Source organism: Oncorhynchus kisutch, linkage group LG23 (genome assembly GCF_002021735.2).
Source record: "Oncorhynchus kisutch isolate 150728-3 linkage group LG23, Okis_V2, whole genome shotgun sequence".
Lineage (NCBI taxonomy): Eukaryota > Metazoa > Chordata > Actinopteri > Salmoniformes > Salmonidae > Oncorhynchus > Oncorhynchus kisutch.
The window spans coordinates 21,262,502-21,272,376 of NC_034196.2; the positions used below are offsets into that span (position 1 = coordinate 21,262,502).

A 9,875-nucleotide genomic window follows, 5' to 3' on the forward strand; every position below is an offset into this window, starting at 1 on the left:
CATACACTCCATTACTATTTGGTAGCATAGCCTTTAAATTGTTTAACTTGGGTCAAACGATTTGGGTAGCCTTCTACAAGCTTCCCACAATAATGTGAATTTTGGCCCATTCCTACTGACAGAGCTGGTGTAACTGAATCAGGTTTCTAGGCCTCCTTGCTCGCACAAGCTTTTTCAATTCTGCCCACACATTTTCTATAGAATTGAGGTCAGGGCTTTGTGATGGCCTCTCCAATACCTTGACTTTGTTGTCCTTAAGCCATTTTGCCACAACTTTGGAAGTATGCTTGGAGTCATTGTCCATTTGCGACCAAGCTTTAACTTCCTGACTGATGTCTTGAGATGTTGCTTCAATATATCCACATAATTTTCCTGCCTCATGATGCCACCTAGTTAGTGAAGTGCACCAGTCCCTCCTGCAGCAAAGCACCCCCACAACATGATGCTACTACAACCGTGCTTCACGGTTGGGATGGTGTTCTTCGGCTTGCAAGCCTCCCCATTTTCCCTCCAAACATAACGATGGTCATTATGGACAAACAGTTCTATTTTTGTTTCATCAGACCAGAGGATATTTCTCCAAAAAAGTACAATCTTTGTCCCCATGTGCAGTTGCAAACCATAGTCTGGCTATTTTATGGCGGTTTTGGAGCATTGGCTTCTTCATTGCTGAGCGGCCTTTCAGGTTATGTCGATAAAGGACTCGTTTTATTGTGGAAATAGATATCTTTGTACCTTTTTCCTCCAGCATCTTCACAAGGTCCTTTGCTGTTGTTCTGGGGTTGATTTGCACCAAAGCATATTCATCTGTAGGAGACAGAACGAGTCTCCTTCCTGAGCGGTATGATGGCTGTGTGGTCCCATGGTGTTTATACTTGTGTACCATTCTTTGAACAGATGAATGTGGTACCTTCAGGTGTTTGGAAATTGCTCCCAAGGATGAACCAGACTTGTGGAGGTATACAATATTTTTTCTGACTGTTTTCTATTGATTTTCCCATGATGTCAAGCAAAGAGGCACTGAGTTTGAAGGTAGGCCTTGAAATACATCCACAGGTACACGTCCAATTGACTCAAATTACGTCAATTAGCCTATCAGAAGCTTCTTGAGCCATGCCATTATTTTCTGGAATTTTCCAAGTGACTGTAGCCTACAGCACATTTTCTATATTAGCGGGTTAGGGTCGGGTGCCGGCCTCAGATTTTCACTTTTCACATAGCCAAAAGTTGGGCAGTTGCAGATGTGTTATTGTCAATTGCAGGCGGGTGCGGGTGAACACACAGATGACCCATGCATCCTGTAGCACAAACTCAAAAACGTTCTGGGACACTGTAAAGTCCATGGAGAATAAGAGCACCTTCTCCCAGCTGCCCACTGCACTGAGGCTAGGAAACACTGTCACCACCGATAAATCCATGATAATTGAGAATTTCAAGAAGCATTTTTCTACGGCTGGCCATGTTTTCCACCTGGCTACCCCTACCCCGGTCAACAGCCCTGCACCCCCCACAGCAACTCTCCCAAGCCTCCCCATTTCTCCTTCACCCAAATCCAGATAGCTGATGTTCTGAAAGAGCAGAAAAATCTGGACCCCTACAAATCAGCCAGACTAGACAATCTGGAAACTCTCTTTCTAAAATTATCTGCCGAAATTGTTGCAACCCCTATTTCTAGCCTGTTCAACCTCTTTGAGGTCTGAGATTCCCAAAGATTGGAAAGCAGCCGCGGTCTTCCCCCTCTTCAAAGGGGGAGACACTCTAGACGCAAACTGCTACAGACCAAAATCTATCATACCCTGCCTTTCTAAGGTCTTTGAAAGCCAAGTTAACAAACAGATTAACGACCATTTCGAATCCCACCATACCTTCTCCGCTATGCAATCTGGTTTCAGAGCTGGTCATGGGTGCACCTCAGCCACACTCAAGGTCCTAAACGATATCATAACCGCCATCAATAAGAGACAACACTGTGCAGCCGTATTCATCGACCTGGCCAAGGCTTTCGACTCTGTCAATCACCACATTCTTATCGGCAGACTCAACAGCCTTGGTTTCTCAAATGATTGCCTCGCCTGGTTCACCAACTACTTCTCTGATTGAGTTCAGTCTGTCAAATCGGAGGACCTGTTGTCCGGACCTCTGGCAGTCTCTATGGGGCCGACTCTCTTCTCTGTATACATCAATGATGTCGCTCTTGCTGCTGGTGAGTCTCTGATCCACCTCTACACAGACGACACCATTCGGTATACTTCTGGCCCTTCTTTGGACACTGTGTTAACTAACCTCCAGACAAGCTTCAATGCCATACAACTCTCCTTCTGTGGCCTCCAACTGCTCTTAAATGCAAGTAGAACTAAATGCATGCTCTTCTACCGATCGCTGCCTGCACCTGCCCGCCCGTCCAGAATCACTACTCTGGACGGTTCTGACTTAGAATATGTGGACAACTACAAATACCTGGTGTCTGGTTAGACTAAACTCTCCTTCCAGACTTACATTAAGCAACTCCAATCCAAAATTAAATCTAGAATTGGCTTCCTATTTCGCAACAAAGCATCCTTCACTCATGCTGCCAAACATACCCTCGTAAAACTGACCATCCTACCGATCCTCGACTTCGGCTATGTCATTTACAAAGTAGCCTCCCACACTCACTCAACAAATTCGATGCAGTCTATCACAGTGCCATCCGTTTTGTCACCAAAGCCCCATATACTACCCACCACTGCGACCTGTACGCTCTCATTGGCTGGCCCTCGCTTCATACTCGTTGCCAAACCCACTGTTTCCAGGTCATCTACAAGTCTTTGCTAGGTAAAGCCCCGTCTCAGCTCACTTTTCACCATAGCAGCACCCACCCGTAGCATGCGCTTCAGCAGGTATATCTCACTCGTCACCCCCAAAGCAAGTTCCTAATTTGGCAGCCTTTCCTTCCAGTTCACTGCTGCCAATGACTGGAATGAACTGCAAAAATCACTGAAGCTGGAGACTCATATCTCCCTCATTAACTTTAAGCACCAGCTGTCAGAGCAGCTCACAGATCACTGCAGCTGTAAATAGCCCATCCAACTACCTCATCCCCATACTGTATTTATTTGCACCCCAGTATCTCTACTTGCACATTCAACTTCAGCACATCTACCATTCCTGTGTTCAATTGCTATATTGTAATTACTTCGCCACCATGGCCTATTTATTGCCTACCTCCCTTATCTGACCTCATCTGCACACACTGTAAATAGACTTTTTCTACTCTATTATTGCCTGTATGTTTGTTTATTCCATGTGTAACTCTGTGTTATTGTATGTGTCAAACGGCTTTGCTTTATCTTGGCCAGGTCGCAATTGTAAATGAGAAGTTGTTCTCAACTAGCCTACCTGGTTAAATAACGTTGAAATAAAAAACAATAATAATAAAAACAGGTTTATGGCGGTTTGATCGCGGTGGAGGCACTAGAAATGTCTGTAGTTTTCGGTTTGGCTATTTGTTTCAAGTGTATTAGTCTGTATATAAATCTCTTTTCCAAAATTCGTCATCTTTCCCATGTCTTATTCGACTAGTAGTTGTTCTGAAATGTTTATTGCTTGCCTACATTTTACTCCCTCTATGTTAAATATAACACACACACACAAATTATTCATTTCGCTTTCCTATCCTGACGTGAAGTTTGTTCTACATAAAGTATTTGACTCTGATGTGTGCCACACAGAAAGTATTTGACTCTGATGTGTGCCACACAGAAAGTATTTGACTCTAGCCACAAAATTAAGGAAATTAGAAGGTGGGGGTGGGATTTAGGCAGGCAAGAAAATGGCCTTGGCAAAATCCCCCCCTCTAATTTCCTTAATTTTGTCACTTGAGTCAAATACTTTCTGTGGCACACATCAGAGTCAAATGACCTCGGCTAAAGCAGATCTGATTGAATAGAGCCTTTAGTCTTTTCATAATGCTGTACTACTGTACTCATCCCAGAGTCATTGAAACGGGCATCAACAATGTGCAAAGCATTTATTGATGAGCGACACATCTCACCCCTGAGATACATGAACAGCCCTGTGCTCATCATGAATACATATAAAACATATTACATGACTGCCATTCTTTACAGTAAATGTGCCATGTGTGATACCAATAGGGCTATGTCAGATATAACATTTTTTAAGGCTTAGTGTTTTACTGATACCAGACATTACTTTTTCTATCAACAGTCATCAATTGATGACTAAATAACCACTCACTTCCACCTCACATAGCCTAACTGCCAGCAACATTACTTCAGATAATTAACGTAGCAGATTAGCTGAATTAGGTTAAGATCTCAGGAAAAGCGTTAGGGTGCAGGTTAGCTAACATGCAAATAAAATCACATTTAGGCATTCATTTTACAACAGCTGTATCTTATCCCATTTAGCCATGACCTACAAGATCCTCAACAAGGTTGTTACAAAAAGTGCCTTGCACTCAATAGGTAGGTTTATATTGAATCATTGTGACATGTGTAATGGAAATGGCAGATATAGTAGAACAGAGTACCACAGTATGAATCATAATACCCATAAAAGCCAACTGTCAAACAGGGAAAAGGTTCCAATCGTTTTTCCACCATTCATTTTCCCCATACGGGATTTTTAGCAACCACTACAAATAAGGACTGTTTTGTGTAGGCTTACCCTGCTGTGATGATTTGGTAACAGTGTAAATCTCTCTAGGTCAAGGTGACTTTTAAAAACAACAAATACACTTTTTCACAAAAACATTGCTAGTGTCCAATAAAAATGAAGAGGTGTTTCCATTTAGGCAAATTGCGTGTATGCCCTCCCAGGAGTGCAAGTTTCACCATGGCACGGGATCCGTGGTGATACTTCACACATAATTATTTCAACATGGCACATATTAGTCAATTATTGCATTCTATCCATGCTACCTGAGGCATGAAACAGACAAGTGGGAGGGCATACAGATAGATCGTATTGGTCACACACACATGGTTAGCAGATGTTATTGCGAGTGTAGCGAAATGCTTGTGCGTCGGAACTAGAAGCACAAGCATTTCGCTACACTCGCAATAACATCTGCTAACCATGTGTATGTGACCAATACGATCTGACCTATCTGTATGCCCTACTGCATGCCCTCCAACTTGTCTGTTTCATGTCTCAGGTAGCATGGATAGAATGCAATAATTGACTAATATGTACCATATTCGAATAATTATGTTTTTACCCGTGCCATGGTGAAAATTACATCCAGCCCTCTGGTAATCCTCTGCACCCACTGTGAATATTGGCCTTTTCTTCCTTCACTTGAAATCATGGGGGAAGCTTGACACAATTGCTATGACTCAGTCACTCCACATACAATGCCTAAATTACTGTATGACATCCCTCCAAAGAGTCCCTGCATTCTGTCCCATCTGGTTGTACAGTGACCTCTGACATTCGAGGTCAGTGCTAAGAATCTAATGTGGCTTTCTGGCTGGTGGCCGTGATGGTGAGCGGGGGAGGCTCGATGTTCAGCTCCTTTCTCAGGTCCTCCAGACTCTGCTCCCAGCGGCGCTCGTAGAAGATGCTGAAGACACAGCGGGCCTGCCGGCCATTCCTCACAGCCCACGGTCCCAGGGACGTCACCAAGGGCTCCAGACGACTGCGGGAGCGGCACAAGCAAACAATCAGGCCGTAATAACTGCATCGCTGTACAAATACCAGACTGTGATGTCAATGGTTATTGTATTACAGAGCAGAAATAATTTACAGTCAAAACCAATACTCAGAAAAATCATGATGACACTTTCAGTAAGTATTAGTTTCCACACACATGGGGGATGTTTTTCAGCCAGGAAGGAACTAGACTTCCCTTCCAGAAAAACAATACGTGTGAACTGTAATTCTTTCAGAAGACAGAATTCCATTCCTTTCAGTCAATAACTACAGTGTGTTGAATATAACTAGCTCAACTAACTCTGTGACACTTGCAAATAAACCAACTATATTGTCTTAGTTCCCTGAAGGAAGTCATCCACCTAAATGTCAGTTCTCTTTACACCTCAGGGTGCTGCTCAGGTGTGTGATTGATTACCAAATATCAGAGGTGTCCAGGAAGTGTATGTTCCATTTACCACCAGTCTCCCTTAGAATATACAGTACAACTTCCTGGAAACTGATGACACAGATAAATCTTGGGATGTATTCAATAAACATTGCAGAAATGTACAGAGTAGAGCCAAGACTACTTCCTATTCAACATGGCAGACAGTCAGTCTCCTGAAAAGGCCCCTGGTTTATATCACTACATACAGTATGGATAAGAGAGCCTGATGGGGAGCACCTTGTGGACAGACGGAGCGGTCCCAACGCTGCTCCCAGGATGCACATGGGCAGGCCAGTTTGAGCAGCCTCAAACCACTTTACTGCCACTTCACCTGAGTTTGAGGAAGTGAGAAAGAAAATACATGTAGTGAAACACACTAATACCAATACTCTCAGTGAATCCCCTTTCCCCAGACTCACCCAGCATGTTAGTGGGCATGCCTAGTAAGGTGTGCAGTAAATCGTGGACTTCTCGGTACCGCTGCATGACGTACGCCAACTCCTCATTATCCACAAATTTCACGTTCACCCTCGAGTCAGGGGTCACCCTCTGAGAAAGAGAGAAGTAGAGGGATACGAGGATTGGCAAACAACCACTACGCTTCCTCTGTAAAGAGATCCATTATGTCCTTCACAAACTCACATTGTCCTCAAGGAAGCGCAGATACTCTCTCCCAAAGGATCCATCTGGAAGGGAAGCCATCTTGGACAGATCCAATGTGGATAGTCTGATCCGTGGGCGCTCACTTACACAGAAATTGGTGAAACATGCACACATGAGCATTCACAGACAAGCAATTGTACACACAACTTATTTAAAATCATAGAGATGTATATTTCAAGGTGAACATAGAGTGAGATAGACAGCAGAAGTTGTGGCATACGTTAGAATGGTATAGCCCTCAGGGTCTCCTCTCATTCGATCCCGAAGCGTCATCAGGGCCAGATGTCCTGTCGTCTCTCCCAGCACTGCCACCATGTCTACATGGGGAACACGGCTTACAGTGAAGAGAAATGTGGTATTTTTTATTGAGAAAATGCAGTACAGTATGTTACACCAAGAGTCACTTTCAAGTTATTTCTCACCCTTTTGAATAATTTATATTTCAAGGATTTGTTTAAATCAAAATAACATCTACGACATAGTTTCCCTATGACTCTTTTAGTTTCTTGTTTTTCTAAAATGTCAGTGTTTTCCACACCTTGATAACTAGGGATCTAAATGACACATGACAACCATTAAATAACCCTGCATGGTATTGTGTACTGTGCGTAATGAAACTCATTCAAATAGTTTGAGTTTCAAATGCAAAAGAAAGGAAAGTAAAACAGTGAACACAGCCTACCCACATGTTCTGTAAGAACAGTTAAGCATGCCAAACTCCTTACAGATGCAAAATGACCATATGAAAATATCACAACTGGAAGTGGGCATCCCTCTCACCATGTCTGTAGGGGTCTTGCAGGGCTGCCACCCCGGAGCCGACAGCCAACAGGGCTTTCTGGATGGGGCTGGTGGGGATGTGGCCTGGGTACAGTCCGTCATACTGCACGTCTGCAGAGTCCACGCCATGGTGATGCTGCCGGACACAAAGGGCTGTGGGTGACAACAAACAGCATCAGACATACATTAGAGTACACATGTACATCCCATCAGGACATGGCATTAATACTGTAGTGACCTTAGTACTGAGAGATCATGGGACCACAGGTGGTTTCCAGTGCTCTGTTTCCAGTAAACACCTTCAAACTGGGCACATACGGCAATTCAACATCTATTCCACATTAGTTCAACGTAATTCAACGGTTCAACACAAGACAAAAGAGTTGATAGTGGACTACAGGAAACTCCAATACCATCATTAAGTTTGCCCGACGACACAACGGTGGTAGGCCTGATCACCAACAATGATGAGACAGCCTACAGGGAGGAGGTCAGAAACCTGTCAGTGTGGTGCCAGGACAACATCTACCTCAACATGAGCAAGACCAAAGAGCTGATAGTGGACTACAGGAAAAAGGGGGCCGAGCACGATCCCAGGGCTATAGTGGAGCGGGTCGAGAGCTTCAAGTTCCTTGGCGTCCACATCACTAACAAACTATCCTAGTACAAACACACCAAGACAGTCATGAATAGGGCACAACAACATCCCCTCAGGAAACTGAATAGACTTGGCATGGGTCCTCAGATGCTCAAACAGTTCTACAGCTGCACCATTGAGAGTATCCTGATTGTTTGCATCACCGCTTGGTATGGCAATTACTCGGCATTCGACCGCAAGGTGCTACGGAGGGTAATGCGTATGGCCCAGTACATCACTGGGGCCAAGCTTCCTGCCATCCAAGACCTCTATACCAGGCGGTGTCAGAGGAAGGCCCCCAAAAAATGGTCAAATACACCAGCCATCCTAGTCATAGACTGTACTTTCTGGTGCCGCACGGCAGGCGGTATCGGAGCGCCAAGTCTAGGTCCAAAAGGCTCCTTAACAGCCTCTACCCCCAAGCCATAAGACTTCTAAACAGTTCATCAAATGGCCACCGGACTATTTGCATTGACCCCTTTTTTTACACTGCTGCTACTCGCTGTTTATTATCTATGCATAGTCACTTTACCCCTACCTACATGTACAGTACATATTACCCCAATTACCTCGAATAGTATGTACCCCCGCATATTGACTCGCTACCGGTACCTCATGTATATAGCCTTGTTATTGTTATTTTATTGTGTCACTTATTTTTCTTACATTTGTATTTTATTAACAAATATTTACATTGGAAAAGTCTGCATTGTTGGTTAAGGGCTTGTAAGTATGCATTTCACGCCTAGGTACCTTAGGCTAAGGTACCTGTTCTATTTGGCACATGTGACAAACCAGTGTGTGCCCAGTGAGTTGTGATAAGAGTTTTTCCTTTGCGCTTCAGGAGATCATATGACAATGAATAGGTAATCAATACCGAGTCTAGTCCAAGGGGTCCTCGGCCCACTGTACCCTTTTCTAGGGAACCCCTACACATTTTTAAGAATACAATGTGAGGCCAAAATTAATTGTCGACACTCAAAATATAAAATTGCAAAACTGTTTGTCAAACAGTTCTTCCATTTTAGGTATTTTGGCACTTCTTGTTTCACGTTTTATCAGTCGTACTGTATGTACAGGATATGTACGGTATACATAGCCCAACGAAATGAAGTTGCAGGTTCCTTCTCGAAAATGCTACAACAATAAGAAATAAAAGAAGAATACGAATATAAAGTAAACGATGCCAAAATCTTAGCATAAATATAATAAGGTACTATTTATAGTCTAATATTTGAGCAGTATAATACTTCTGGTAGCTGTAGTTGTGATGCGTCTTGCTTGAGGAAACCCTGGTCTAGTCTGCGCAGTAGATCTACAGATGAGTAGGGGAAAACCAATTTGGTTTGCCCTATTTATTAGGTAGTTCTGTGAAGTGATATAATGGAGAACCCCCTACTGTGGAGTTGTGGTACACTCCGCTAACCGCTACTATACGACCTTATAGCTAAATAAAACAAATAATACATTATCATTCTCTAATTATCGAAATATATATTGTCCATGGTTATTTAGTTAACATACAGTCGCACTTGCATACCTTCGAACACAAACGCGCCCCTACCAGTGCTTCTTCGACTTGAAACGAGGAGTGAACGCAACATTGCTTTGTTGTGCGCTGGCTGGCACAGGCGCCTTTTACCAAAAATGAAGTGGACGTGATGACGTGTCATGACGGTTAAAAGAGTGTTGAAGAGGGCAAGGGAA

General features: G+C 43.5%; 1 protein-coding gene across 2 annotated transcripts; it reads right to left on the reverse strand.

Annotated features, from left to right (window-relative positions):
• Window positions 1-3,994: 3,994 nt before the first annotated feature.
• coq4 (coenzyme Q4 homolog (S. cerevisiae)) lies at window positions 3,995-9,834 on the reverse strand. 2 transcript variants are annotated; one of them, XM_020457308.2, is made up of 7 exons: window positions 9,709-9,834; window positions 7,532-7,684; window positions 6,972-7,068; window positions 6,731-6,833; window positions 6,508-6,637; window positions 6,326-6,419; window positions 3,995-5,644 (listed from the first exon to the last, which is right to left on the reverse strand). In XM_020457308.2, exons 1-7 carry the CDS (start codon window positions 9,770-9,772, stop codon window positions 5,452-5,454), a joined length of 834 nt encoding a protein of 277 aa, XP_020312897.2. In that variant the 5' UTR covers window positions 9,773-9,834; the 3' UTR covers window positions 3,995-5,451. The 2 variants fall into 2 exon arrangements, with proteins under 2 accessions (XP_020312897.2, XP_020312898.2); XM_020457309.2 differs by having other exon boundaries at window positions 9,733-9,832.
• Between the last annotated feature and the right edge of the window lie 41 nt (window positions 9,835-9,875).

Coding starts and splice junctions, on each gene's coding strand:
- coq4 (XM_020457308.2), bottom strand. CDS start 9,772: ATGTTGCGTTCACTCCTCGTTTCAAGTCGAAGAAGCACTGGTAGGGGC. Junction 7,685..9,708: donor GGGCGCGTTTGTGTTCGAAG/GTATGCAAGTGC, acceptor TGTCACCCACAG/CCCTTTGTGTCCGGCAGCAT. Junction 6,638..6,730: donor TGCGCTTCCTTGAGGACAAT/GTGAGTTTGTGA, acceptor TCTCTTTCTCAG/AGGGTGACCCCTGACTCGAG.